The sequence below is a fragment of the Anser cygnoides genome, chromosome 4 (genome assembly GCF_040182565.1).
Source record: "Anser cygnoides isolate HZ-2024a breed goose chromosome 4, Taihu_goose_T2T_genome, whole genome shotgun sequence".
NCBI classification, from domain to species: domain Eukaryota; kingdom Metazoa; phylum Chordata; class Aves; order Anseriformes; family Anatidae; genus Anser; species Anser cygnoides.
Genome location: NC_089876.1, coordinates 321,088 through 348,798, shown reverse-complemented (window position 1 = coordinate 348,798; position 27,711 = coordinate 321,088). Strand labels below are relative to the sequence as shown.

Sequence of the window (27,711 nt, the reverse complement as noted above, 5' to 3'; positions counted from 1 at the left end):
GAGGCGCGTCACGGCCAAGGTTTATTGTCGGTGGAGGACTCGAGCCCCGGTCCCGGGGCGCCTCCACCTGCCCCTGAGAAAGCCGGCCCCCCCCCGGCGCACCCTGCCCTAGTAGTCCTCGGCCATCACCAGCACCACCAGCGCCGACCAGCCGGTGAAGGGGTGGGAGCCCTGCCCCGCGCCAGTGCTGTCGCTGTAGTGCTCCCAGAGGTAGCCGCTCTCGGCGTACTGCCGGTACAGGTTGGCGACGAGGTTGTGCCGCAGCTCGCGGTACAGCTCCGCCGCCTGCTCCCGGTGGGGCCCGGGGCGGCTGCCGTAGGCGTGCAGCGCCCGCAGCGCCAGGTAGTTGATGTTGACCCAGATGGGGCCCCGCCAGTACGGGGGGTCGTGCTCCGTGTTGCGCTGCATGTAGAGGGGGCTGTCGCGGGCGAGCGAGCGCAGGCCGAAGGGTGTCCAGAGCTGCCGCTCGCTGCGCATGGCGGCCAGCACGGGGGCCAGGCGCGGCGAGTCGGGGGGCAGCAGCTGCAGCAGCAGCGGGAAGAGGCTGACGTAGCCCAGCGCCCCCACGAAGCGGGGCCGAGGCGCCTCGCGCACCACGCGCACCAGCCGGGGGGCCGGGGGGGGCCGCCCGGGGGCCGCCCGCACCGCCTCGCGCCGCAGCCCCACCGCCCGGCTGTGGTTGCCGTAGTCGGCGAAGGCGCCCAGCTCCTCGGCCCAGTGCAGCCGCTCCAGCAGCTCGTTGTCGCTCAGCGCCCGCTGCATCTGCCGGTAGGGCTCCGCCGGCTCCCCCAGCCGCTCGGCTGCCTCCGCCAGCACCTGGGAGGCCAGCGCCATCCAGCAGCGCAGGTCGAGGTGCCGCTCGTCCGCCGAGGGGTGCGAGGCGCGGGGGTAATCGTCCAGCCCCGACGCCAGCGTCTTGGGGTTGAGGAAGCGCTCGGGGTCGGCGTCGCGGCCGCGCCAGCGGAAGGTGTAGGGCAGGGGCCCGGCCTGGGTGCTGTTGTACCACTCGTACCAGGCGCGCAGGCGGGGGAAGAGGCGGCGCAGGTAGGGCAGCGGGGCCGTCCCCAGCAGCCGCTGCAGCGCCAGGAAGAGCGTGGGGGGGTTGGCGGTCTCGCTGTGCTGCACGACGAACTCGGGGGGCACCTTGGCGCGCGCCTCCTCGCCCAGGATCTGCTCCCGCGGGATCCAGCCCTCCGCGTTCATCAGGTCGAACCAGTGCGCGATCACCTCGCGGCTCAGCTCGGGGTCCCAGCGCGCCAGCAGCAGCTGGTGGAAGCCCTCGTCCCAGAGGAAGCCGCGGGGGAAGAAGGAGCGGGAGGGCACGGCGGTGAAGAGGGAGCTCTCGGGGTAAGGCACGGGGTGCTCGTGCAGCGGGGACTGCACCAGGGAGTGCCCGTGGAAGTAGCCCATCCCGCCCAGCATGTTGCTGAGGGCGGCCTGGGCGAAGCGGCGCTGGGCGGGCGGGAAACCCTTGCGCTCCAGGGCGAAGGTCTCCTCGAAGCGCCGCTCGAAGGCGGCCTCGTGCCGCGCCAGCTCCGCTGTCAGCGCCGGCCCCACCAGCGGGCCGCGCCGGTCCCGCACGCTGCCCGACTCGAAGGTCACCTCCACGCGGGCCGGCAGCCGCAGTGTCACCTGGTGCAGCAGCAGGTGGCTGCGCGGGGCCTCCGCCGCTCCTGGCAGCCCGTGGAAGGTGTCCACGGCCAGGAAGCGCTGCCGGGGCCCGCCCGGCGGGGAGAAGACGAAGCGGTCGCTCAGGCTGCTCCGCACCACGTCGGTGAGGCGGTGCAGCCCCGGGCTCCACGCGTCCAGGTAGTGGTAGCTGCAAGCACAGAGACGTCAGCGCCCGGCGGCGCCCTGGGGACCGGGGGGCGTGGGCACCGCGAGGCACCTGCTGTACTTGGGGTCCTCCCCGCTCTCCGTGGTGGGCCTGAGGAAGGTGATCTTGAAGTCGCCCAGCTCCTCGGACGTCCCGGTCACGGCGGCCAGCCGCGTCCCGTCCTCCACGTGTGGCCGCAGCGTCCCCTGCCCGTCCGTGGCCACGTAGAAGAAGAGGGAGACGAGGGAGGCCGGGCTGCCCGCGCCCTGCGGGAGGGGGGACGCGTCCGGATCGGGGGGTGCCGGGGCCGCCCGCGTTCCCCTCCCGGGGACGCCGACGACTTAGGGGGGGGTCGCCAGCTGACGGCTGGGGGTCGCGTGCGGCAGCACCCACCTCGGGCCGGGCGGTGACGCGCCAGCTCCAGTCCCCGCCGTGCTCCCCGCCGGGCCGCTTGACGAACTCGGTGCGCAGCAGCAGCCCGCGGTCGCGCACGTCCTGCACCCCGAAGTTGTCGCCGTCGTGCCGCAGCCAGCCGTAGCTCGCCAGCCCGTCGCCCTGCTCGCACGTGTGCCGCAGGCCGCCCCCCGCCTCCCGCTGCTGCAGCCACATCAGCCCTGGGGGCGCGGGGCGGGGGGCGCTCAGCCGGCTGCCGGTCCCCGGTCCCCGGCCCCCCGCCGCCCCCCGCCCGCCGGCCCCGAGCCCAGCCTGAGCCACCCCCCCCGGCCCCGCCGCGTACCGGTGACGACGGCGCGGGGGCTGCGGGTCTTCATGCCGAAGTAGACGTGGGGCCGGTAGGAGCCCCAGAAGCGGCGGGGCGCGGCGCGGGGCCCGGCGGCGCCGGGGGGCAGCGCGGGGGGCGCGGGGTGCGGGCTGACGGCGCGGGCGGCCGCTCGCCACCGGCCCCACTGCGCCAGCGCCGCCGCCGCCGCCGCCAGCCCCAGCCCCAGCGCCAGCGCCGCCGCCAGCCCCAGCGCCGCCCGCCCGCCCCGCGCCCCCCGCGCCGCGCCCCGCTCCCGCTCCCGCTCCCGCTCCCGGGGCCGGCCCCGCGCCTCCCGCGGCCCCTCCGCGCCCCGCCGCCGCCGCTCCGCCGCCATCGCCGCGTGTCACCGGGCCGGGGGGGGGGGAGGGGGGGGGGGAGCGCCCCCTGGCGGCGCCTCCGGGGGCCGCCGCTGGGGGGGGACCGCGGCGTCCCCGGTACCGGCGGGGCCCGAGCCGCAGACGCAGACGCGCTCGTCCCTGGAAGCCGCTTTATTGTGCCCGCGCCCGGCCCGCCCGCACCGGCGGCCCCGGCTCCGGGTCCGGCTCCGGCTCCGGGTCCGGTCCCGGGGCAGCAGCGGCGGGGCCCTCGGAGCCCGGGGGGGCCGTGCCCGGCGCTCACTGCTTGACCTGGCCCCCGTCGCCCTCGCTGACGAAGCGCTTTCGGCCCCTGTGGAGGAGGAGGAGGAGGAGGAGGAGGGGGGGTGAGGGGATGAAGGCCCCCTCGTCCCCCCGCCCCCCCGTACCTGGCGGGGCAGGCGTCCCGCAGCGCCCTGGTGATGATGCCGCGCTGGAAGCAGAGCTCCACCAGCCGCTCCAGGAGGCCGTGGGCCAGGGGCACGTCCAGGCTGATGTCCCCCAGCTCCGCGTACACCCGCTGGAAGCCCTGGGGTCGCGGGGACACTGCAGGCGTCAGCCCTGGGACCCCCGCCCCGCACCCCCACCCCCCCGACGGTTGCCTCCGCGCTCACCCGGTTCATCTGGTCCAGCGTCACCAGACCCGTCTCCCACAGCACCTTCAGCAGCGTCACCATCATCGTCACTGGCGCGTCCCCGGAGCCCTCCAGCACCATCACCACCGCCTGCGGGCAGCGGGCGTCAGCACGGCCGCGGGGCCCCCCCGGCACCCCCAGCCCCCCCAGCCCCTCACCTCGTACACCAGCTCGTGGTGGAAGTGCGGCACCTCCAGCGCCCGCAGGCAGCGCTCAGCCTCCGACACCTCCCCGGAGAGCAGGTACTCCCGCAGCAGCAGGTTCATCTGGGGACAGAGGCGGCTGCGGTGGGGACAGTGGGGACACAGCACCGGGACTTTGTGTGGGGAGGGCTGGGAATGGGGTCCTGATGGGGGGGTGGCACTGAGACAGCTGGGGGTGCTGCTGGTATGGCAGAACAGACCGGGGACACGAGCAGTGGGTGCCACGTGGGCACGCACGTGCAGAGGGGTGCGGCGGGGGACACACAGGGCACGTCTGGAGGCATGGGCAGGGCCCATGGGAGGGGACGAAGCGTGGGGACATCCGCATAGACGGGGAATGGGCAGGACCGGGGGACGCGGCGCGGGATGCACACGGGGCCGGCCACGCGCTGACCTCCTTGACCAGGTGCTTGACGGGGCGCTGGCCGCCCCCCACGCCCCAGACGTTGTCGAGCCGGTTGACGTCGCGCTTGATGCGCAGCAGGACGGCGGCGCGGTCGAGGGCGGCCCTGCAGAGGACGGGGTGAGGGCCGGGCGCGGGGCGGGCAGCGGGGGCCGGGGCGGCGCTTACCTGGCGTGCTCGCAGTCCACGCGCCCCTTGTAGCGCTCCAGGAAGTCCAGGGGCAGCGCGTGGTCGGCCACCGCCCGGGCGATGAACTGCCCCAGCATCTGGGGGCACGGTGTCAGCGCGTGGCCCGCCGCCGACCCAAGCACTGCCAGCACGGCCACGTTCCCCTGGCACCCCCTGGCACGTCCACCCCCCCGGCACAGCCACCTCCCCGCACGGCAGCCCCCGGCATGGCCACAACCCCAGAGCGCGCCCCGGCACGGCCGCGTCCCCGCGCCCGCTGACACCTGGGGGGCCTCGGGGGTGTCGAGGATGAGGTCGGGCAGGTCCTGCAGCATCTTGTCGAAGGCCCAGGCGATGTCCTCGGGGCTCACCACGCGGCCCACCAGGTCGGACAGCAGGCGGGACGTCAGCTCGCGGTGGCTGGCCTTGCCCTCCAGCGCCAGTGCCACCGCCAGCGAGGGCACCGCGTGCTTCTGGCTGCCCAGGTTCAGCCCCCGCAGCAGCGCCTGCGCCCAGCACGTTAACGCCGGCCCCGCGCACACCCCCCAGACCCTGCCCCTCCCCGGACCCTGCCCCACCACCAGCCTGGCCCCTGCATCTCCCCTCCCCATCACCAAGGCACCCCGTCCCCTCCCCGAGGGACCCTGCCCCTTCCAAAGGGCTACCACCAGCAAGGGACCCCCCTCCTCGCTCCAAGGGACCCTTCCCCTCCCTGGGACCCTGCCCCGCACCAGCTGGCCCCGTCCCCCTCACCGAGGGTCCCCTCTCCCCCTGCCCCGACCCACCATGACCTCGCTGGTGTCCCCGTGCTCAAAGTACTCCAGCACCATGGGCTGCACGTTCTTCTCCAGCTCGTCCTCCTCCAGCTCGGGCACCACGGTGGCATACACCGTGTCCCCCTGCGGGGACAGACGGACGTGGCTATCCGTGGGGCTCCAGTCGGCCGCCCACAGTGGGGGCTGCCCCAGGCAGGGGCTCAGGGAGGGGGCCGGGGCTGTACCTGAGCCACCTCGTCGTAGTTGGGGTCGCGGGCGTCGGGCTCCTGGTAGCCGTACACCACGCCGGGGGCACCCCACACACCCTTGCCCCCGGCACCGCCTGCACCGGGCATAGAGGGGGCTCAGCCACGGGGGGCACTGAAACCACCCGGGGGGGGCTACCAGCAGGGCCAGCCTGGGGGGATGGGAGGGAGCCCTGCCCCATGGGGGATGCGAGGGGGGGGGGGGGGGGGAAGGGGGCAAGCTCGTGGGGAGGTGTCGGGGCTGTGCGGGTCAGGGAGGATGCAGGGGAGGGTCCCAGCCTCATGGGGGGGTGACAGGGCTGTATGGGGGTCCCAGCCTCGGGGGGAATGGAAAGAGGGGGGGTTCTAGCCTCATGGGGGGGGGGGTGACAGGGCTGTGCAGGGTCCCCAGCCCCAGGGGGAAATGGAAGAGGGGGTCCCAGCCCCATGGGGGGGGGGGGTGACAGGGCTGTGCGGGGTCCCCAGCCCCAGGGGGAAATGGAGGGGGGTTCCCAGCCCCCCGGGGCTCGCGGGGACCCCAGCCCGCCCCTCACCTTTCTTGGGCAGCCCGCGGCCCTTGCCCATGCGGGACTTGCGGTCGTGGGCCCTGCCCTTGGGGCTGCCGGGCTCGGGGCCGGGCTCGGCGCCCTCGGACAGCGACTCTCGGGCCGAGTCCCGGGACGAGGCGCGCCGCAGCCGCCGCTTGGCCTTGGCCTTGAGCCGTGCCTCGTGCAGCAGCTTCTCGCGGGGGGCCCAGGCCAGCGGCCCCCCGGCCCCCGGCAGCTCCTCGGCCCCGTCCTCCTCGGCGCCCGCCGGGCACGGGCCCTGCGCACCACCGGCACCGTCACCGCGCGCCCCGCCGGGACCCGGCCCCTCCCGCCCCGCTCCCGGTCCCGGTCCCGGTCCCGCTCCCGCTCCCGGTCCCGCTCCCGGTCCCGGTCCCGGTCCCGGTACTTGCCGTGGCGAAGGGGGCGCGGTCGGCGGCGCCCAGCTCGGCCGCGCTGGCGGCGGACATCGCGGCGGCGGCGGGGCCGGGCCGGGCCGGGCCCGAGGCGGCACCGGGACGGGGACGGGGACCGGGACGGGGACCGGGACGGGGAAGGGGTGCGCGGCTCGGCCCGACCCCGCCCCGCCCCGCCGCGCGGAGGAAATGACCGGGCGGCAGCGGCGGCATGATGGGAGCCGTAGTCCCGCCGGCACCGGGCGCGGGGAGCACCGGGGGGCCGGGAGACCCCGGCACCGGGCGCGGCGGCACCGCGGGGGGGGGGGGGGAGAAACGAGACGCGGGGGCACGGCGGGGGCACGGGGGGGCACGGGGGTCGGCAGCGGCGCGGTGCGGACCCCGACCCCCCCGCGGGGAACCTTCCCCCCCCCCCCCCCCCCCCGCACCGGCCCCGGGTGGGCAGCACGGCGCCGGGCAGCACCGGGCGAGCACGGCCTGAGCCGCACGGGGCTTGGCAGGGCCGGCGGAGCCCCTCGGGCACAGCGGGGACGGGGACGTCCCCGGGGGTGTCCCCGGGCGGGCACCCACGCGGGGTGGCAGGGAGTGGCACCGGGACGACGGCCCACGGGCCCCCTGCTCGAGGCCGCGAGCGCCGGCAGTCGGCAGCCGGGGCTGGGGCTGCCCCCCCCGGGTGCTCCCACGGGACCCCCCCACGGGGAAGGGGACGGAGGCCCAGAGCCCGGCTCAGCTCAGCTCGCTGGGCGCTTTATTGCTGCTCAGCCCTCGGGGCTCTTGGCCATGCAGGGCAGGCCGGGCACACGCCAGCGCCGGGCCCCGCGCAGCCGCAGCGCCAGCCACTGCTGCTGGCTGCCCGCCAGGTAGGACTCGGGGGGGGCGCGCAGCCGGCCGGGAGGCTCCGCGCTGGGGGAGTCCGGGGGGGGCCCCGCCGCAGCCCCCGGCACCTCCAGGGTCTCCAGGCTGTGCAGGCTGCTCGCGCCCAGCTCCTGCGTGCGGGCGCCGTCGTTGGAGCCTGGATGGGGAGAGGAGACGGGGTCATAGCAGGGATGGGGGCCTGCCCCGTGCCCCCCGTCCCGAGCTCCCCGGCACCGGGGAGGGATGAGGAGCCCGAGCCAGGCGCCGCGGGAGCTGCGGGCTGGGGGCTCCCATCCCTGTCCCCGTCCCAACTCACAGCACTGGCGCAGGGAGGGCCAGGGGTGGGAGGACAGGTAGGCCTTGCCGCTGGGCTGCTGCAGCAGGCAGAGGATGGCGCTGTCCATCTGCTGGAAGACGCGCAGGGAGAGCAGCGACTGCCGGGTCTCGGGCGCCAGCCCGTAGTGCTCCGACTGCACCAGGTCCCGCACCAGCGCGAAGTCCTGCTGCAGCTGCAGGGCGCCCTGCAGGCTGCGCACAGCGCCTCAGCCTGGGCGCCCCCGGCCCCTGCCCCTGCCCAGCCACGGCCCCGCCACCCTCACCTAAACTTGATCTTCCGAGCCAGGATGTGATCCATCCAGGCCTCCACGAAGGCCGTCGTGACCCGGGCCAGGGCAGGCACCTGGCAGTCGCGGGGCAGCAGCTGGGCACCCTGCAGGACCTGGCCCAGCACCGTCTGGGCCGCTGCCGCCGCGTACTCGCTGGGGGAGCTGGGCAGCTCTGCGGGGACGGGGACCCGGTCAGCCCCGCGGCCCTGCCAGGGCTGGGGGGGCCGGGGCGCCTGCTACCCACCGGCTCGGAGGCTGACCCTCCAGTGCTTGCCCAGTGGCATGGTCTGGTCAAAGATCTCGGCCGACATCCGCTTGCAGTCAGTGGAGAACATCTTCAGCACTTCCCCCGCAAATTGCTGGGGAGCAGAGCGAGGGGAGCTGGGGCTGCGCAGCCCAGCGCCCGGCGTGCCAAACCACTCCCTCCCCGCTGCGGGACCCTCCCAGCACAGTGCAGGGCTCGGTGCGTGGCAGCCGCTGGCACCTGGGGCTGTGGCAAGTGCTGGCTTGTGTGCACAAGCTGCTGGCAGTGCTCGGCCCTACCTGGATGCTGGCAGCCATGAAGCGGATCTGCTGGCACAGCCACATCTCCTGGTGGGACCGGAGCCGCTGGTGGGGCGCGAGGTGCTGGGGGCTGTCCCCGGGCTCCGGGAAGGCCGCGCTCACCAGCAGCACCAGCGCGTCTGTCTCGGCCTTCAGCAGCTGTAGGCGGCAGAGGGAAGAAGAGTGACCCAGATCCTGCCCCCAGCCCCGCAGTGGGGCTGAGCCCCCTCTGCCCCCACCCTGGCCCTGCACTCACCTGCAGGTCTCCCTGGGTGACGAGCAGGAACTGGTGGAGGGACCAGGACGCCAGGTACTGGAAGGCCTTGCCCATCAGCCAGGAGCAGGAGGCCTGCACCGTGGCCAGGCACCGGCCCAGCAGCTGCAGGCGCAGGCAGGGCGAGCCGGGGGGGCTGCCTGGGGGCAGACAGAGCGGTGGGGACGTGGTGGTGGCTGCGGTGACGCCGCACCTAGCAGGAGCTCAGCACAGCAGGGCCATGACAAGGTGCCACTCACCCTCCAGCGCGGGCGGCAGGTGCCGCAGGGCGAAGGACAAGCCTGGGTAGAGCTGCTGCAGGAGCTGGGCGGTGCTGCTCTGTGCTGCTCCCCCTGATGGCTCCGGCACCGCTGAGCACCGGTCACACAGCCCCGAGCCCAGTGCCCGGGTGAAGTCTGCGAGGGGGACATGGGGTGAGTGGTGCTGGGCCCGGGCAGGGCCCCCCTGGCCACCCCACACCCCCTACCTCGCTCCCAGGTGCGCAGGACGCCCTGGCACAGCAGGCGCAGGCAGAGCCGCTCCAGCTCCTCCTGGCACTCCGGGGGGATGCAGGCTGCAGGGGGACAGCGCTGAGGGACGCCCTGCAGGACCCTTGGCCCCCGGTGCAGGGCTGGGGGTCTCCCGGAGGCGACCACTCCGCAGGGACCCTGGGCGAGTGCCTGGCGCAGCTCCTGTGTGTTGCTGGGGGCCCGTCCTGCCCTGCAGTCCGGCAGCTCCAGCCGCAGGCCCAGCGCGGCGCTGGTGGCGTCCCAGAAGAGCGGGAGGTACCGGGCGTACAGGGCCTCGGCCGCTGCCGCGTGGGACGCGTCCAGCCAGCGCACCGACTTCCAGCCCGGGGAGCCCGGTCGCGGGGCCGTGCATGGGGGCACGGGGCTCCCCGCCGGCTCGCTGAGCACGTGGCGCCAGAGGCTGTCAGCAGAGGCCACCAGCACCTCCAGGATGGGGCCAACGAGCTCCTTGTCCTCCACACACAGCGCCCGCAGCTCCTCGGGGAGGTTCTGCAGCACTCCCCGGCCCGAAGGTCCCACATCCCCCGCTGCGATGGGGCAGCCAGCTGGAGGCCAAAGCTCGGTGCCCTCTGCCCCGTGCCGCAGGAGCTGCCCGAGCCGCTTGGCCGCCAGCCGGCCGCGCTCAGCCGCCAGCACCGCCAGCACCCTCTGCAGGGGGAAGGCGCGGGGCAGCCCCCCCGCCCAGCCTCGGACGGAGCCCAGCTCGGGGTCCAGGTCGCCCAGCACGCGGTTGTAGATCTCCAGCCCTTGGAAGAGGTCGGCGAGCAGCGCCGGGGGGGGACCCGGGGGCCCGGCCCTCGCCAGGCCCCGCAGCGCCTCCTCGGCCCGCGCCTCCAGCAGCCGCGCCGCCTGCAGCGCCAGCAGCCCCAGCGCCCGCCGCATGTGCGCCACCGCCTCGTGCCGGGGCAGCAGCAGCGGGCGCAGCCAGGCCTCGCCGCGCATCCACCGCTGCAGCGCGCTCCAGTGCCCGGCGTGCGCCCGCAGCTCCTCGCAGAGCCCCCGCAGCGGCCGGGCCGCCCCCGGCGCCCCGGGGAACAGCCGGCGGAGGAAGGCGGAGGCGGCGTGCAGGCGGCGGCAGTACTCGCGGGCCAGGCGCAGGAGGTGGCGGTGCCGCAGCAGCGCCTGCAGCGTGGCGCCGCGCTCGGCCACGCGCGGGTGCAGCGGGTGGAAGGAGAAGGCGTCGGCGGGCTGGTGCCGCACGTGGCCGCGGAAGGTCTCGGTGCGCGGGTCCTCCCAGGCGCGGAAGGCGCGGCGCAGCCCCGCCAGGCTCCGCTCCAGCCCCGCCAGCGCCTCGGGGCGCTCCTCCGCGTCCCCGCCCGGGGCGGCCGGGCCGGGCGGGGGGGGCAGCAGGCGCCGCAGGCCGGGGCCGACGCGGCTCCGCAGCATGGCCTCCGCCTTCCGCAGCGAGCGGGCCAGGCCGCCCCGGGGGCCGCCGCCTGCGGGGACGGGACCGGCACCGGCACCGGCACCGGGACCGAGCCGGGCGCGGGGCGGGGAGAACGGGGGGCGGCGGCGCTCACCTGGCTCCGCGGGCGGCCGGGGCGGGGCGGCGAGCGGCGGCAGCAGGGGCGGCAGCAGGGGCGGCAGCGCGGGCAGGGCCGGCGGGGCGGGCACCGGGCCGGGCACCGGGAGCGGGGGCGGGCGGGCGGCGGGCGGCGGCTGCGGGCAGGGGGCGGGCAGCAGGGGGGCGGGGGGCCTTCCGCCCGCGCCGCCAATCGGTGCCCGCCGAGCCGGAACGCCACGCCCCCTCCCGGGGCGGGGCCACGTGACGCCCTGCGGGCGGGCGCAGTTGCCGAGGAGACGCCGAAAGCGGGGCCGGGCCCGGTGCCGCCGCCAGGCCGCGACCTCTGCGCCGGGCCGGGGCCGTGCTGCCGGCGGGTGGCGGCGCCCTGCTGCGCCCCGGCCCGGCCCTCCCCGGGTGCGCCGGCCCCAGAGCTCCCCACCAGCCCGCTCGCCCGTTACCCAACTAAGGCCCCCACGGCGCCGCCGGGGAGCGGGGGCCGCCGGGCAGGGACCGGGGCCGGGCCCCGCGGGCAGAGCTGCGCGCCCCGTCCCCGCCGCGCCGTCCCCGCGGGGCTCGGGGCCTCACCTGCCCGCAGGGCGTCCCGCAGCTCCTCCCGGGCCGTCCGTCCTGCATGCTGGGCCGGGCACGGGCACGGCTCCGGGCACGGGCGACCGCCGCCGGCAGGGCCGCCGGGAAATGAGCTTAGCGCTCGTGAGCCCCGCTAATCCGGCGCAGGGCGGCGGGCAGGGACGGCCGCCCGCCCGCTCCCGCCCCCGCCTGCTGGCAGCGCCGCGGGGTGCGGGGGGGCACGGCCGTGCCCCGGGACGGGCGGCGGGAGGGGCTGCGGCGCCCATGGCTGCGACCCCCGGGGGCAGCCCGAGGGGCCGCGGGGCCCCCCGAATCGCCCCGCTGGGGGCGGGACGGGCCGCTCGCGGGCCGCCCTCCTGCCCGCACCCGAGATGGCGGCCGGCGGCCTCACGCCCCGCCCGCGCCCCGCTTCCGGCCCGCGCCGAGCGGGAGCTTCCGCGGTCCGGCGGCGGGCACCGGGAGCGGCGGGGCCGGGCCATGCGGGGCCCAGCCGGGACGGGACCCGGGGCCGCCCCCGTCGCCGGCCCCTGGGGCTGCGTGCTCGGCGCCGGCGGCTGGAGCGGCGGTACGGGGCTGGGGGGGGGTGCGGCGGGGGGCGCGGGGCGGGGTCCCGGGAGCGGGGAGCGGGGAGCGCTGGGGCCGCCCCGCGCCGCCCCGCCCCGCGCCGCCGGGTTTCGGTTTCGATTCCGCCGGCGGCTGAGCGCTGCCCCCGGCCCCCGCAGCGCCCCCGTGCCCCCGGCACTTGCTGCCCGGAGCCCCCGAGGCCGAGCGGAGGATGCGGCAGGTGCAGGTAGGCGGCGGGCCGGGGGGGGGCTGGGAGCCCCGGGGCAGCGCCCCCGGTGTGTGCGGGGCGGCCGCGGCACCTCCCGGCCCGCTCCGCCCGCAGGCCGCCTGCCCCCCGCTGCACCGCACGGCGCCGGGACGAGCCGCCGCGGAGCCGCTGCCAGGTGAGGGCTTGGGGGGCTCGGCCCCTGGGGACCCCAAGGGCGGGGGGGGGGGGCTGGGAGCGGCCCGGCGGTGCCCGGCGTTCCCCGGCACCGGGGCGAAGCGCTGGAGGAGCGGGCAGCGGCTGCCGCCCCCCGCCAGGCGGGGGGGAGGACCCGGCCCGGCCGTGCTGGGGCTGGGCGCTCCCCCGCAGCGCCGCTCCCGTTATCGGAGCGTGGCCTTCAGCGGCCGGCGGCTCCCCCGCCTGCGGGGCCGTTTGCTGCTGCTTCGGTGCCGGGGGGGAGAGGGAGGCGGGGTGGGGGCGGCCGTGCCTGGGGCTGCGGGGGGCACGGCCGTGGGGAGGTGTGGGCAGCGCCTCGCCCTGCACAGGCTGCCCCAGCCAGCCGGAGTCCAGCGAGGAGGAGGAGGGTGACGACTGGATCGACTACGCCCGGAGCTACAGCAGCCCCGGCTTCAGTTTCCACGGGACCAACAACCCCATCCTGTGCCGGGAGCCGCTGCCTGTGCACCCAGCCCCTGGCTTCCTAAACCTGGGCGTGCACGGCCTGAACGCGTCCTGGAGGCACCAGGTCACAGCGGAGGTGAATGCCCTCGGCCACACGCGCTGCTCCTGCTCCCCGAGGTGCCCCTGCTGCCAGCTTGACCTGTCCCTGCCATGCTGTGCCCGCTGGTCCCTCCGCCTCCTGGCTGCAGCAAGGCTCAGCTCTCGCAAGCTGCTCCTGGGATCCCCACGTTGGCTCCAGCTCTGCAGGGCTGCCCCGATGGCCCCTTTGGGCTCCGGCCTGTTGTGGCTGGGCCACGTCGTAGTTCCTGTGTGAGCAGCAGCCGCTGCAGCTTCCTGCCCGTGATCCCCTCCCGAATCCGTGGCTCCCCCACGAATCCCTGCAGCTCCGTGGTGTCCCCGTCAGCCCTGCAGCAGCTCCCACCACGCTCAGGGGCAGCCGAGGCCCTGCTGCCTGCACACCCCAGCCCTTTCCTGGCTGGGGTGCGGTGTCGGGGGCTCATACTTGGTCACTGACACCTCTCTCCCCCCAGGAAGCAGAGAAGAACGCAAAGGAGCTGGTGGCAGAGGAGGAGCGAATGAAGAAGAAAGCGGAGAAAAAGAAATTGAAGAAGAAGGTGGGTGTGTGCCGCTGTGGGGCTCTCTCACAGCCTGCCTGGAGCGTGGTCCCTGCTGTCCGAGCCCCGCTGATAGCCCCGGTGCGAGGCATGTCTCCCGGGGGCTGGCGCTTGCTTACGCTCCTTGCCCGCAGCAGCACGCTGGGCAGAGAGCTGCGCCACGGGTCAGGCCTGGGTTTGTGCCGCTTTGGGCTGCTGCCAACGCGTGGTTTTATCTCTGCCTTTTCAGAAGCAGAAGGACAGGAAGAAGCAGGAAAAGTTAAAACAAGAGCTAAAAAGCAAGCAGGAGGCTGAGTCGGTGAGCGGCCGTGCACCTTTCTCTCCCCCTAGGGCTCCCACAAACCTCGGAACGTGCAGAGCTGGGGCTGCGAGAGCTGCCGGGGGCAGAGCCCTGCCTGCAGCTGCCTTCCCGCTCCCATTCTCTCCCTGCAGAGTACTTCGTCTCTGAACAGCGCTGCTCCCGCCGATGCTGATGGTGCTGAGGAGGAGAAGGGCTGCTCAGCCTCCAGCCCCTCTCAGAACCTCGGGGATGGTGCGGAGGAGGGAGCAGGGGACCAGGATGGTAGCGTGGAGGAGGCAGAGGTGAGGCGCTGCGGCCGTGGGCTGCGCTGCCTGCCTGCCAGCCAGGGTCAGCCCCGCGTGGCGCCTGCTGCGCTCCCTGACCGCTGCCTGCCGTGCAGACAGGGCACGCGGCTCTGCACGGCTCTGACCCATCTCATCTTCTAGGACGAACTGGACTTGAGCTGCACCTTTGTCTTCAAAGCACGGCAGAAAGCAGGCGTGAAGCTGCAAGTGCCTGGGAAGGAGAAACCGACCAAACCTGGTGCTGTAGAGCCCGACAAGGGGCTGCAGGAGACAGTGAGTTGGATCTCGCCCCCCAGAGGGGCCTTCCCTGCAGGCAGGAGTGCGCTGCCAGGGGGCTGGGGCATCTCTGCAGGACCCCTGCCCACGAGGGGCCTCGGGCAGGGCGGTCCCTTGGGCAGTTCCTGGGAAGGGAGTGGGAACCAGGGCGGCCGTGGGCAGCGGTGCTGCTGCCGCCGGTCCCAAGGCTGGGCACCAGCGGTCCTGGTGCCAGAGCTCCTTCAGGCTGGGGCCTCCTGAGCACGCTGATGGCAGCTGCAGGAACCTGGTAAAGGACGCATGGGAGCCGTAAGTACCCTCGGCACTGACTCGCCCTGGCCTCTCTTCACAGCCTGTGGCTGGCCCAGCTCCTGACTTACAGCTGAAACCGTGTGTGGGCAGAGGGAGCCCCCAGTCACCAAGGGGCTGGCGCAGCACGTGGGTCCCAGGGCCGTGCTCTGTCTGCCTGGGTGGTGACAGGGGCAGTGTCCACCCCGGTGCTCTAGGCCGGGAGCCATGGCAGCTCCTCCCCAGCCTCCCCCAGCTCTTTGGAGCTGGCTGCGCTGCACTGGTGGGGGTGTGGGTGCCCCCATCCTCTGCCCAGCCCTATGAGCTGGGGCACAGCGGGGAGCGGTGCCTGCACACCGGGGACAGGCAGCTCTCCTGGGCCGTCTGCCTCGGCCCCCAGGCTGGGGCAGGAGTCCTCACCCCCGCTGCCCTGCTTGGCTGCCCCACAGGCACCTGAGCCCCTGCTGCCGTGCTTGGCTGCCCCGCAGGCCACTGAGCCTGTGCCCCTGGACACAAGCGTGGTGGAGCAGAGCCTGATTCTTGCAGGTCAGTGCCTCGGGCCTCCCCGGACAGCGAGAGCAAGAGGGTGGGCACATGGCAGCTCTGCCCTGCTTTGTCCAGGCTCTGTGGGCAGCTTTGCCCCAGGAGGGTTGCTCTGGGCGTGCACCCTCGTGCTTCTCACTGTCTGTGGGTCTGTGTGGCACCGGGCTGTCTCCGAGGCACCTTTCCCACCTGACGGGGTGAAGGCGAAGCTGCTGCCACCTCCTCTCTGTGGCCCTGCTCGTCCCCAGCAGACACACGTGTCCCTGCCGCGTGCCGGGACACCGCTCTGCTCCCCCACCTGGGCTGCCCGCCTCGCTCGAGGGTTGGCAGCGGGCGATGCTCTCCCTGCAGGCCACGGCAACGAGGCCGCCCAGGAGGGCCACTACGTGGAGGCAGTGCAGGCCTTCACCGAGGCCGTGAAGCTGAACCCCAGGGAGCACCGGTGAGCACGGGGCTGGGCGCTGCGGGGTCACCGAGCTCCGCGTCCCAGCTGGTGTGCACAGAGCCTGCAGCCACGACCCTGCTCTGCCCCCAGGCTCTTCGGGAACCGCTCGTACTGCTACGAGAAGCTCCAGCAATACGAGGAGGCGCTCAGGGATGCGCAGATGTCCCTCAGCCTCCAGCCCAACTGGCCCAAAGGCTTCTTCCGCAAGGGCAAAGCCCTGCGGGGGCTGAAGGTACCAGGGCGGGCAGGGGGCTGCAGGTGCTTGGCAGAGCCCTGCATGGGGGCAGAGGCAGCATGTCCCTGGGGACAGGAGCTCAGCCCCTCTCCCCACGTGGCCCCAGCGCTACGCCGAGGCCGTTAGGACCTTCGAGGAGCTGCTGCGGCTGGATGGTGCCCACGCTGATGCGGCCGCCCAGCTGCAAGCCTGCCGGGCGCTGCTGCAGGTGAGCTCCGGCCCTGCCGTGCTGCTGGCCCCAGCGCCACCCCACGGGCCCTGACCCCTCTCCCTTCCGCAGCAGAGCAGCGCCCACACGGCTGGCGGCCCTGGGGGCGTCCCCGTGCTGTCCCTGCTGGAAGATGGGGATCCACCGCTGCCCCTGCCCGGTAAGGGGCTCAGCACCAGCAGCAGTTCTGCCTCAGGGATGGTGCTGGGGGGCCCTGGGTGCGGTGGAGCTGGACGGGAGCGGGGGATGCAGGGGCTGGGCTGGCCCCCAGCCCTCAGTGTGCTGAGCCCTGGGTGCCTCTCACCAGAGGAGTGGGTGAACGGGAGCTGCTGTGACACCGACATGAGTGGCTTTGTGACCGTGGTGAACTCGAGGAGCCACTCGAAAAGCCAGGCCCGGGCCACAGCCGCAGCGAGCAGCAAGCAGCAGCAGCTGCCTCCGCATCATCCTGGCAGGTAGGGCCCAGGGGCTGGGGAGGGAGACGGGGCTGGCGGGGACTGCAGCCCAGGGCCCCAGGGGAGGTGCCTGGTGCTTACTCGGGGCAGCGGGAGGGCCGGGTGAAGCCTATTGCTGCCACCGAGCTGGGGGTGCTGGGGAGCCCTCCAGGCGTGGGCAGGAGGGAGGCAGCTGCCGGTGATGGTGGTGCGGTTTGGCAGGGACTGCTATCCCCTGTGGGTTGGGAACGTCACCTCCAGGATCACCGAGAAGGTGCTGCGGGACTGCTTCAGCCGGTGAGTGTTTCTCCCTGCACCCGCCCTGCTCCGTGTCGCCATCCCGGTGCCAGGACCCTGCATCCACGGTGCCCTGCCAGCCCCCTGCCTGCCCTGTGGGGCTGACTCACTTGGGCCCCTGCTCCCCGTGCTCCGTGGTGGGAGTGAGCCCTGCTCTGCGATGGCACATCCCGGCCCCATCCCTGCTGTGTTTTACCTTCCCTGCGGAGCGTGGGGAGCGTTGGTGCGGGGTGGCCGTGGGGCAGGCTTGCTGAGACTCCACCACGCAGGTTTGGGCAGATCCAGTCCATCCGGATGCTCCCAGGCAAACGCTGTGCCTTCATCAACTTCAAGCAGAAGGCATCAGCAGAAGCAGCCTACGAGGACATGCTGGTGAGCACTGGGCCGGGGGGACCCACGGCCCCTCCTGGGCTCTGCGTCCAACGGGGCCATGGCAGCACCGATATCTCTCCCTCCCCAGGACGCTGACCTGGAGGGAAGCAGGCTGGTGCTGCAGCTCAAGCACCCCTCCCATGCCACGCCGAGCCCCTGGCAGCGCCCATAGGCCTGCTGCGAGGGGGGTGCCCTCCCCGGGGGGCTCCTGTAGCCAGCAAACCTCACCAGCTCACGGGGAGCAGAGCCAGGCCCCTGTGGTGGGACGCTGCCCCCTTGCACTGCTGGGACCCTGTCCAGGGGCTGGCCCCAACAGACTGCTGCTCCTGCGCCACCCAGCTCCGTAGCGCCTGGCCTCGCGCCCCGGGGAGCCAGCAGGAGCGCGGACCCCTCCTGGCAGGGCTGTGGCCGCGGGGGCTGTGACCTCTTGGGATGTTTTCCCCAGGCCCTGGAGCCAAGGAGTGAGCACAGCTGGGTTTAGGCCCTCCCTGCTCTGGTTTCCTCCCCAGCCTGGCGCTTTGTGCCCCGCGTCCTGCAGCAGCAGCTCCTGGCTGTGCGCTGGGCTCTCGGAGCTGGTCCCCAGCCCTGGGAGGAGCCGGGGGCACCCTGCAGGGTGCCTTCCCCGGGCCTCAGCGGGCTGGGGGGGCCCTGCCCGCACCCTCTCTCCCTCTGCAGCAGCAGCCCTGGCCCCGTGCTGCTGTGTGCTGGGCTTGGTCCCAGCCCAGGGCCCTACCTCCTGCCACCTGGTGTGGCTGTGCCTTGGGGGCCTCCCCCCTGGGGGCTCTGGGGACCAGGGACCGTGCTGCCCCGGGGGCTGCCCATGGAGCTCCTTGTGCCCGGGGGCCCTGCACGCAGCGGGGCTGGGCCCTGCCCACAGCGGCAGACGCTGCCTTCAGGGATTTGTACCTGCTTTGGGTTTCTTAATAAAACCAAGAGCCAGACGTGCTCCTGTGCTGCTCCTTCCCCTGCCCTGCTGCCTGTCCCTGGCACCCCATCAGCCCCCCCATTCACATCAGTGCAAAGCTGCTCCCCCCCACCCGGGCTGTGCTTCTGTGTCCCCCCCGGGGCACTGCCACCGTCACACCTCATCCCCCCACCTCCTGCTGCCCCTGCTTTCCTCCAGCTCCTGCCCTGTCGCCTGCCACGGGCTCCCTGTGCTGCGGTGCAGCCCCCCCGCGCAGCCCCCCTGTGTGACTCTGGGGAAACCCAACACGGGGGCGGGGGGAGCCGCGTTCCCAGGCAGGGCACGGTGGATGTGTTTTGTCTCTCAGTCCCTCCAGGCCCTGGCAGCGATTGATGGCCTGGGACTTGCGCGCGGCCTTTGAAGCGTTTGGGGCTGCTGCTGAGCTCCATTAAAGCTCACTTTGCAGCAGCACCCGCGGCACACAGGGAGGCTGGTTTCCCAGCGAACATCTGTGGGTTTTTAGCGGGATTATCTCTAATGGAGCTGCCCTTTGAGGCATCTGAGGGTTTCATGTGATTTACAGAGGCAAGCCGTGCTCGGTGGCTTTTGCATGGGAGAGAAGCGAGTGTCGGGCAGGCTCCCAGCCGGGCGCTGCCGCAGCTCCATCCCGCCAAGCCCTCACCATGGGGCTGCTGGCTCACCACACTGGGGCCGTGCGGGGCCCGTCGCTGCTCACCGGGCTGCGGTGAGCGGCTCTGGTGCATGTGCTCCAGGCGGCTCCGTGTCCTCAGGGGCCCGGCACCCGCAGGGCTGCTGCTTTGGTCGCTCGCCTGCCCTGAGTCTTGCTGCCCTGCCACTGGAGCTGCCCTCTGGCTGTGCTGCAGGGGGGGGCGTGGGCACTCCCTGCCCTGGTCCCGTGCGGCTGCTCCCCTGGGGCTGTTTTCCCTCCCTGGAGGAGTGGGGACACGGTGTTGGCCGGGGAGGACAGGACAAGGGACAGCAGGGACAGAGGGGGTGGGCAATTGCCCAGGGCAGTGCGGGGGTCCTGCAGGAGAGGTGGTGGTGCTGGCGGGGGGACAGCGGTGTCACACAGCAGGGACAGGGCAGCTCCGTGCCCAGGCTGCTCCGCACAGTGTGGAATCACCAATTCATGGAATCCACCTCGGTTGGAAATGAGCTTCAACCAAGTCCAACCGCCAACCTGGCTTACCACGTCCCATCACTAAATCCCGTCCCTTCGCGCCTCGGCCACGTGTCTCGAATACACCAGCGATGGGGAGGGCACCACCTCCCTGGTCAGCCCAGCTGCACTGGGCCCCCAACCCTGGGAACCTCCAGGTGTGGGGAAGAGCCCGGGGGTCCCAGGGGCATGGGGATGGGGGAGGCATCGAGGCATGCCAGGCTCTGAGCACCTGGGGTGAGGCGGGGGGTAGCGCCCAGGCAGCCCCCAGTGCCTCCCACTGGGGCCTCCCGGTGCCCCGGTTTCCCGTCAGCGGGGGTCCTGGCGAGGGGCAGGGCCCGGGGGGGTCCCGCTGCCCCCGGTACGGGGCCACGCTGTGTTTGCTGTGGGCCCCCAGCCCCGCTGTTAGGAGAGCAGTGCCTGTAATGTCATCTGCAGGTGACGGGAGTCGCAGGGGCCGTGGCAGGAAGGCAGTAGGCAGGCCATCAAGTAGGATTTGATTAATATGCAAATGGGCGGCGGGGAGAAGGAGCGCGGGAGACAGCGAGTAATTAATCACTAGTTAAAAGAAATTAATACCAACAGCAGAGGTTGTCAGGAAACAGCAGCAGAGTTAATCATCCAGAAAATTGGAAGAGGAAAAAGACGAGAGCGCGTGGGGAGGAGCGGAGCGCGGGGCCGGGCCTGGCGGTGCCCCCGCGGGTGGCGCGGGCACGGAGCCTGCCCCAGGGCCGGGGCCGGGGGCGAGCGCGGCTGGGGCGTGCCCGCGGCTCGGCTCCGGGCAGAGCCTCCCGGGACCGGGGGCCCGGTCCTGCAGCCGGGGAACCCCCCCGGGGTGCTCGGCGCCCGTGCGCGTGGAGTACGCGAGGGGGGCCCCGCTTCGGGCGGCGCCGCGCAGCCCCGCAGCCCCGCTGCCCCCAATAGCCCCGCACCCCCCCGCAGCCCCGCACCCCCCCGCAGCCCCGCTGCCCCCAATAGCCCCGCACCCCCCCGCAGCCCCGCTCCCCCCCGCAGCCCCGCTGCTCCCCGCAGCCCCGCACCCCCCCGCAGCCCCGCTGCCCCCAATAGCCCCGCACCCCCCCGCAGCCCCGCACCCCCCGCAGCCCCGCACCCCCCCCCGCAGCCCCGCAGCGCCCCCAGCTCGCCCACCGGGGGGGCCGCAGCTGCTGCCTGTGCCCGAGCCCGCGGCCGGCTGCCCCCGCGCGGTGCCGCTGCGGGCGGGGGGCCCGGGGCCGCCCCCGGCGGTGGGAAGCGGCTGCCGATGGCGGCGCGCCCGGCGCCTGCGGCGCGTCCCGGAGCGGAGCCTCCCGCGGGGCGGCCGGGGGGGCTCCAGCCGCTGCCCGGCCCCGCGGCCGCTTCCGCCCCGATGAGCTGCGCCCGCGGGACCGGCCGGGGGGGGGGGGGGGGGGGCTGGGCCCGGGGGGGGGCTCGGGCAGGCTGGGGCCGCGGCAGGGGCACCGAAGCCGGCGGGCCCCGCGGACGGAGGGGCGGGAGGTGCTGGCACCGGCTCTCACTGCGGGGACGGAGCCGAAACGCGGGGGCCTGAGCCCCCTCCTCCTCCCCCGTCCCTGCCCCACGCTGCCCCGCCGCCCCCCCCCCCCCCCCCAGCCTGTGGGGCGCATGGGGCGGGCTGGGGCCGAGGATGTGGGGTCCCGGCCGCGCTCGGGGAGGCTCTGGGAGCGCCGGGACAGCGCGGGGGGGGAGCGGCGCTGGAGCCCCCGGCCCCGGGCGTGCGGCCCCGTGCCCGTCTCTATCGTGGGGACCGGGGACATCGCCCGGCGTGGCCGCCTGCCGGGAGGGGGGGCCGGGGGGGCCGGTGCTGGCCGGGGGGCTGCGGGGCCGCGGAGGCGCCTCGTTATCTCGCTCCTGGCTCCTGGCTGCGGCTGCTGGGGGCTCGTGGGGTGAGCGCAGGGCTCCTGGCTCTGTGGCTGGGCACAAACCGCCGCTTTTTGGTCGCCCATCAAGTGAATGAGGCGTCTGCGGCAACAGCACCCCGGAGCCTTGCCCCAGCCCTGCGGGGCCGTGGCTGCGGGCACCGTGGGTCAGTGTGAAAGTCCTGGGATCCCGCAGGGCGTGCAGCCCCACTGCTGCGTGTGCAAATCCCACTGCTGTGTGTGCAAATCCCACTGCTGTGTGTAAATCCCACTGCTGCGTGTGCAAATCCCACTGCTGCGTGTGCAACCCCACTGCTGTGTGTAAATCCCACTGCTGTGTGTGCAAATCCCACTGCTGTGTGTAAATCCCACTGCTGTGTGTGCAAACCCCATTGCTGTGTATGCAACCCCCCCCCTGCAGGGTGTGTGAACCCCATCGCTGTGTGTGCAAACCCCATTGCTGGGTGTGCAAACCCTCGCCGCGGGGTGTGAGGCCCCCCCCAAGTCTCTGGGCCTCTGGGGGCCTGTGCGGAGCTGGGGGAAAGGAGCCAGCCCCGGAGCAGCACCGGGGCAGCCGTGTGGGTGCTGAGCTGGGGGCTCCCGAGGCCGGGCAGCCCCCGGAGTCCGCAAGCACCGAGGAGAGGGAGGAGGGAGGCAGGGCGGGACCCCCTGGGGGTCCTCTCCCCCCACCCCTTGTCCTCTGCCCCCTCTCCTCCGGAGCCCTGCCCGGGGCCTCTGCCCCCGCCCGCGGGGTGCCCGCAGCCGTAGCACAAGGGGAGCCCCCGGTCACCGCCGCCCCCCTCGCCTTCCCCCCCCCGAGGTACACCCGCAGCCTGGGGCTTCGGCATGGCCGCGGCCCCGCGCACGCACCGAGCCCGCCTTCCCCAGGCCTCCTACCTGTCAAATTAAAAGCAATTCCCCGGGGGGGGGACGCTCAAAGGCACTTTCAGGGCTAAATCTCATTTCTCCCCCTCCCCCTCGGCCGGCGCTGCTGCAGCGCTGGGGGAAGGGAAGGACAATGCAATTAAAAATGGAGTAAATAATGGAAGAAGCGGGTCTCCGTTCGGAAGTTTGCACCGGCGTAATTAGATCAGCGAGGGCTCATATGGAGCCCGGGGGGGCTCACACGTAGCGGCGATGACAGGGGGCTCCGGGGACCGCTGGCGAGGGCACGGGGCCGGCAGCTGCCTGTCACCTCCCCGCGGCCGCCCCGGCTCGGTGGGAACGGACGGGGGGGTGCGGGGCCGGGCCCCCGGCACGGCGCAGCGCCTCGCTGCCGCTCGGGCACCCCCCGCTCGCCCTGAGCCTCCTCGGGGAGTGACGTCATCGCCCCCCTGCGGTGACGTCACCGGAGCATGACGTCAAGGGCGGCGGCGTGGAGCCCAACGACTCGGAGCAGGTGTCCGGGTACCGGGGTGCGCCCCCGCCTCCCCCTGCTTGGGCGGTGGGGGCACGGACACGGGCACAGCCACACAGCCACGGACACAGAAACACACACACACGTACAAACACAGAGACACGGACACAGAAACACACACACATGTACAAACACACACACAGCAGACAGACACACAGACACGGACACAGAAACACGCACACGTACAAACACACAGACACACAGACACGGACACAGAAACACACACACACAGACACAGAAACACGCACACATGTACGAACACAGACACGTACAGACACACAGACACGGACACACCAACAGAGACACACAGACGGTGACAAAAGCACGGACAAGGACGCGCGGGCAGGGACACGCGGACACACAAGCACACAGACGCGGACACACGGACACACAGCTGCGGGTGCTGTTTGGGGCCCGCTGCTCGCCCCCCCGCTGCTCCCTGCCCCGGCTGCGGGTGGCGGCGCCCCGAGCCCGTCCCCGCACCCAGCCCTGCCGGGGGGTCCCAGCGCTCCGGGCGCGGGGCCGGGCAGGGCGCCGGGGGGCTCAGGTATCGCGGCTCCGCTCCCCGCCTCGGCCCCCGCCCGCCCCGGAGCCCCCCCGGGCTGAGCACTGCACGCGTGTGCGCAGCGCGCCCAGCTCGGGCTGCAGCGGGGGTTGCGTGTGCGTGGGTGCACGCATCCGTCCGTCTGTCCGTCCCTCCGTCCGTCCGTCCGTCTGCCCGTGCGCAGCCCGCCGCGCCCCAGCGAGCCCCCCCCGCTCCTCGTTAATAAGGTGTCTCCTTTATTCAAAATATATACACGCGGGGCGGCCCGGGCCTCGCGGACGGACCGACGGGACAGTCACGATAGAAAATAAAATTAAAAAAAAAAAAAAAAAAAAAAAAAAGAACAAAGACAAAAAAGAGAAATTGCACCAAAGCCCCCGGCGCGGGGGCGGGGGCAGCGCGGCCGCCCCGTTCCGGCGGCGGCCCGCGGTCAGTTCCCGGTGCCGGCCCGGCCCCGCCGCCTCAGTCCCCGACGTCGATCTCCTCCTCCGAGAGCTCGGCGGCGGGCGGCGGCTCGGGGCCGGCGGCGGGGGCGGCGGCGGGGGCGCGGGGGGGCTCGGGGAGCGCCGCCAGCTGCTCGAGGGCGGCGGGGGGCAGCGCCTGCAGCGAGGCCACGTCGGCGCGCATCTCCTCCAGGTCGCGCTTGAGCTTGGCGCGGCGGTTCTGGAACCAGGTGATGACCTGCGCCGTGCTCAGCGCCAGCCGCTGCGCCAGCTGGTCGCGGTCGGCCGGGGAGAGGTACTTCTGGTAGAGGAAGCGCTTCTCCAGCTCGTAGATCTGCTGGTTGGTGAACGCCGTCCGCGACTTGCGCCGCTTCTTGGAGGCCGGGCGGTGCCCGAAGGCGCCCAGCGGCTCCCGACCTGCGGGGACACGGCGTCAGCGCGGCCGCCCCCGGCCCCGCCGCCCCCCCCCCCCCCCCCGGCCCCGCCGCCCCCCGGGCCCTCCCCGGCCGAGCCGTGCTGAACCGACCCGAGCCGTGCCGAGCGGTGCCCGACGAGGCCGTGCCGAGTTTTGCAGAGCCGGCCCCGCTCAGCCGTGCAAAGCGAGCCGAGCCGAGCCGTGCCGAGGCGTGCAGAGCCTTGCAGTGCCGAGCCGAGCCGAGCCGCGCCATGCCGCCCCGTGCCGTGCCCGGTGCCGGGCGCGGCCCTGCCCGTGGCTCCGCACGGAGCCCAGTGCCCAGCCGCGGGTTCCCGGGGCCCGGAGCCGCCCGCCGCTCCCGGCCCGCTCCGCCCGCTTCCCCCGCCGCTCCACAGCGGCCCCGACCCGGGCCGAGCCGCCGCCCGCCGGCTCCCCGCCGCGCCCGGCAGAGCCCACCCGTGTCCCGCGGCCCCGCGGCCGCTCCGTCCCCCGCTGGCCCGGCCCGGCGGAGCGTTCCGGGGCTCCGGTCCGGCCTCTCCTCGCCGGCGGCTCGCCCCCGGTCGTGCGTCCCGGAGCCGCTGCCGCAGGGCCCGCACCGCGCCGCGGCGGGGCCGGGCTGGCCCCCGACCGGCCCGCGCTGCCGGCTGTCCTTTCGCTTCAGCGGTTTTAGGAACTCCCGCTCCCCGCGGGCCCGTCCCGGGGCCCGCCCTCAGAGCGTTCCGGTTACCGGCGGGCCGGTGCCCCGCGGCCGGTTTGCGGTGTGAGTCGGTTCCGGCCGCGCCGAAGCTCCGAGGCCCCGACAGACCGCGCTCAGCGGCTCCTCCCGGTAAAGCGCTTCTGCGAAATGCGCGGATCCGTGTCCGGCAGCGGCCGGTCTGCTCCGCGCTCGGTAACGGCTTCCCACCGGCGGCGCCGTCCCGCTCCCGGTCCCGGTCCTGGTCCCGCTCCGCCCGCGGCTCCGCCCGGCCGCTGAAGCCTTTCTGCTGCCGGCGGCACCGACCCGCCGCGCTCGGTAGTGCGGCTCCCGGGGCCCGGCTCGGCGGCGGCTCGCCCCGTGCGGCTCCCGCTAACGTTTCGCCGTAGCCCGCGGGGCCGCGGCCCGGGCCGCTCTCGGTTCTCCTCCCGCTGAGCGTTCGCCGCCGGCCCCGGCCCCGCTGCGGCCCCGTCCGCCCGTAACGGGGCTGCCCGGCCCGGCCCGGTCTCCGCGAGGCGCCGGTCGGCGGCGGCTCCGTCCGTGTGTCCGTCCGTGCGGCGCGCTCGTTTGTAACTGCGGGAGCCCCGGGCTGTCCCAATTTTCTGCCCGTGTGTCCGTCCGTGCAGCGGGCTCTTTCGTTAATTACGTTAATTACGGGAGTCCCGAGCTGTGCCGGTTCTGTCCGTGTGTCCGTCCGGGTAAGGGTTTTGTTCGATAATTGCGGGAGTCGCGATCTGCCCGTCCGTGTCCGGGTGTCTGTCCGGGTAACGTTTCTTTTTTTTTCTTTTCTCTTTTTTTTCAGTAATTACAGGAACCCCGCTCTGCCCATCCGGGTAAGGATTTCGTTGTTAATTACGAGAACTCCGATCTGCCCGTCCGTGTCCGTGTGTCCGTCCGGGTAAAGGATTTTTCGTTAATTTCGGAACCACGCGCTGCCCGGGTTCTGTCCGTGTGTCCGTCCGGGTACGGGCTTTTATTTTTTCGATAATTACGGAGCCCCGAGCTGTCCCGTTTCTGTCCGTGTGTCCTTCGGGGTACGTTTTTGTTCTCCCCGTTAATCACGGGAGCCCGCTCTGCCCGTCCCTGTCCCCGTGCGACGGTTTCTTTTCGTCAGCTCCGAGGGCCGCGCTCTGCCCGCCCGTGTGTCCGCCCCGTAACGGCCTTTGTCGGGCCGGGGCTGCCGGGCCGCGCACACGGCGGCTGCCGCTGCCGGGAGCCCGGGGCCGCCCGGGGCGTTCGGAGGAGCCGCGACCGGGCCGGGCCCCGCCGGCGACGTGGCTGAGCGGCCGGGCTGCCGCCGCCGTTCCCACCCGAGAGCCGCGCGGCCATTTCCAGCCCCGCCGGGCCGCCTCTGCCGGTAGCGGGTGCCAGCGGCCGCCGGGGCCGGGAGTCCGCGCAAACGGGATTTCTGCGCTACAAACGCGGATCGCGGCCGGGGCCGGCGTGTCCGCTCGTAACGCGGCGAGGAACCCAGCGCCGCTCCGGGGGGCGGAAAAGCCGCGGCCCGGCGCGGGTTTTCGTTAAAGGTTTTCGTTACCGACGGGAGCGAGCCGGCCGCGGCCGGTCTGCCCGAGCGCTCGGTAACGGATCCGCACCCGCCGCGGGGCCGGTGCCTCCGTTTTAAGGCTGGGGCCGCCGGCGGGACCGATCCCCTGCCCTCTGCGGCGCGGACACCGCGGCCCGGCCCGGCGGCGGCTCGTTATGTGCGGCTCCCGGTAAAGGCGCCGGGGCCCTGCCCCCGCGCCCGCTGCGGCATTTTGCGGAGCTCGCGCTCCCGCTGTCGCCGGGCGCCGAGGGCCCGGTACCGGCCTCTGACCGCGCCCGTCCCGGGGCCGCGGCGGAGCTTCCGCGGAGCGGCTCGGCCGGTGCGCACGGCGGGGGGGCTCGCTGGGCCCCCCGGGCCGGCCCCGGCCCCTGCCTCCCTCCGGGCCGCGGCTCCGCGGAGCGGTAACGCCGCGCCCGGTCCTCGCTGCGGGCTCGCACCGGGCCCTCCCGGGCCGGCGCCGCCTTCCGGGCTCTGGCCGGCGCCGCGGCCCCGCTCTCCCGGTGCGGACGCGAGCCAAACTTACCGCAGCCGCCGGGCCGCGCCGCGCCGGGCTGGAGGCGAGGAGAGACCCCGGAGGCGGCCCAGCCCCGGCCCGCCCCGGGAGCGCGTCCGCCGCCCGCCGCCCCCTCCGCGCCCGGCCCGGCCCGGCCGCCGGACACGCACCTGCCCCGCTCCCTCCGGGCCCCCGCCGGCCCCGGGCCGCCTCCCCGGCCGGCCCCGCTCCCGGCCCCGGCCCCGCGCCGCCGGCCCGGCCCCGAGGCGCCCCGGTACCTTCCGCCGCCTGCAGCACGTTCAGCTCCAGCCCCTTGAAAGTTTTGCTGGCGAGCTCCTCCAGCGCGCAGAGCGGCGAGGACGGGGCGCACACGCCGTTGCGGGGCGCGCCGGGCCCCGCCGCCTTGTCCGGGAGCCGGGCCGGGGGCGCGCCGTGCCCGGGGGGGGCCCTGCGGCCCGAGGGCCTGCTGAGGATGTCCTCGATGCCGAAGGGGGTCAGCGGCTTGTTGGAGTTGGCGGGCGGCGGCAGCTGGTCCAGGGCGCCCCGGCGGCGCTCCTCGCCCGCGGCGGGCAGCGGGGGGGAACCGGCCGCCTCCCGCGCCGAGGTCATGGCGCGTCCCCGGTCCTGCACCGGGGCCGGCTCAGCGGCGCGCCCGCCTCATGCTGCCGGGGCCGCGGCGGCGGATCCCCCCTCGGAGCCGCTGTCCCGGCCGCCCCGCCCGCGCATGAAGCGGCTCCGCGCCGGCCGCGGCCGCACTTAAACCCGGCGGGCGCAGCCCGCCCCCTCGGCGGGGGCCCGGCGGCGGCGGAGCGCTCGGCCTCCCGGCGCCGGGAGCCGCTCGGCGGGCAGGGCGAGCTCCGCGCCCGCCGCCGCTGCCCCCCGCGGCCCCGGTGCCGCAGCCTTAAAGGCGCGGGGCCGGGGCGGATAACGGGGCACCGGGAGGAGGAGGAGCCGCGGGGGCGGGAGCCGGGAGCGGGGGAGCGGGGGGGGGGGGGGCGGGGGGGTCCCCGCCGCTCCGGCCCCGCGGGGCGGGGGGGGCTCCGCTCCCGGGCCGGTGCGGCAGTAACGGGAGGCAGCCGGGGCGCAGCGCCGCGCCACTGCGACCGGTTTTAAGAGCTCCTCGGGGGCGGCCCGCTAGCCCCCCGCCGAGCCCCCCCGCCCGACCCGGCGGGGCTTTTGCCGTCGCAGAAATTTATTAGCTCCCCTGCTCTAAAACGCCCCATAAAAGCGCAGGGGCCGCCGCGTCTGGGAGTGATTAGGCCGCTTCGGGCGGGTTTTGGGTTTCAGAGCGCGGCCCG

At 74.2% G+C, this 27,711-nt stretch overlaps 5 protein-coding genes across 7 annotated transcripts; 1 reads left to right on the top strand and 4 right to left on the bottom strand.

Annotated features, from left to right (window-relative positions):
• Window positions 1-8: 8 nt before the first annotated feature.
• Window positions 9-2,803, bottom strand: MOGS (mannosyl-oligosaccharide glucosidase). Its single transcript, XM_066996943.1, has 4 exons — window positions 2,553-2,803; window positions 2,210-2,430; window positions 1,889-2,082; window positions 9-1,819 (listed from the first exon to the last, which is right to left on the bottom strand). The coding sequence occupies exons 1-4, from the start codon at window positions 2,584-2,586 to the stop codon at window positions 109-111; spliced, it is 2,160 nt and encodes a 719-aa protein (XP_066853044.1). The 5' UTR covers window positions 2,587-2,803; the 3' UTR covers window positions 9-108.
• Window positions 2,804-3,086: 283 nt separating this feature from the next.
• Window positions 3,087-6,427, bottom strand: LOC125180656 (programmed cell death protein 4-like). The gene is made up of 11 exons (XM_048052030.2): window positions 6,297-6,427; window positions 5,893-6,163; window positions 5,339-5,436; window positions 5,124-5,237; window positions 4,623-4,844; window positions 4,339-4,436; window positions 4,162-4,276; window positions 3,723-3,830; window positions 3,544-3,654; window positions 3,319-3,458; window positions 3,087-3,242 (listed from the first exon to the last, which is right to left on the bottom strand). Exons 1-11 carry the CDS (start codon window positions 6,351-6,353, stop codon window positions 3,191-3,193), a joined length of 1,386 nt encoding a protein of 461 aa, XP_047907987.2. The 5' UTR covers window positions 6,354-6,427; the 3' UTR covers window positions 3,087-3,190.
• Window positions 6,428-7,025: 598 nt separating this feature from the next.
• Window positions 7,026-11,170, bottom strand: CCDC142 (coiled-coil domain containing 142; the record flags this gene model as incomplete). The annotated part of the gene is made up of 8 exons (XM_048052080.2): window positions 7,026-7,311; window positions 7,471-7,682; window positions 7,754-7,931; window positions 8,004-8,118; window positions 8,303-8,461; window positions 8,559-8,716; window positions 8,816-8,971; window positions 9,043-11,170. Coding segments are annotated over 8 exons (3,360 nt in total), but the record flags the coding sequence as incomplete, so codon positions are not given.
• Window positions 11,161-17,848, top strand: TTC31 (tetratricopeptide repeat domain 31). 3 transcript variants are annotated; one of them, XM_066996961.1, is made up of 17 exons: window positions 11,654-11,742; window positions 11,900-11,967; window positions 12,064-12,124; window positions 12,492-12,703; window positions 13,158-13,241; window positions 13,471-13,539; window positions 13,674-13,823; window positions 13,968-14,099; window positions 14,819-14,915; window positions 15,264-15,354; window positions 15,448-15,589; window positions 15,699-15,800; window positions 15,873-15,960; window positions 16,108-16,255; window positions 16,457-16,531; window positions 16,801-16,903; window positions 16,992-17,848. In XM_066996961.1, the coding sequence occupies exons 1-17, from the start codon at window positions 11,655-11,657 to the stop codon at window positions 17,073-17,075; spliced, it is 1,794 nt and encodes a 597-aa protein (XP_066853062.1). In that variant the 5' UTR covers window position 11,654; the 3' UTR covers window positions 17,076-17,848. The 3 variants fall into 3 exon arrangements, with proteins under 3 accessions (XP_066853061.1, XP_066853060.1, XP_066853062.1); XM_066996960.1 differs by lacking the exon at window positions 12,064-12,124 and having other exon boundaries at window positions 11,161-11,742; window positions 15,876-15,960; XM_066996959.1 differs by lacking the exon at window positions 12,064-12,124 and having other exon boundaries at window positions 11,161-11,742.
• A 5,171-nt stretch (window positions 17,849-23,019) lies between these two features.
• On the bottom strand, window positions 23,020-27,328 carry LBX2 (ladybird homeobox 2). Its single transcript, XM_066996942.1, has 2 exons — window positions 26,692-27,328; window positions 23,020-23,682 (listed from the first exon to the last, which is right to left on the bottom strand). Exons 1-2 carry the CDS (start codon window positions 27,020-27,022, stop codon window positions 23,285-23,287), a joined length of 729 nt encoding a protein of 242 aa, XP_066853043.1. The 5' UTR covers window positions 27,023-27,328; the 3' UTR covers window positions 23,020-23,284.
• Between the last annotated feature and the right edge of the window lie 383 nt (window positions 27,329-27,711).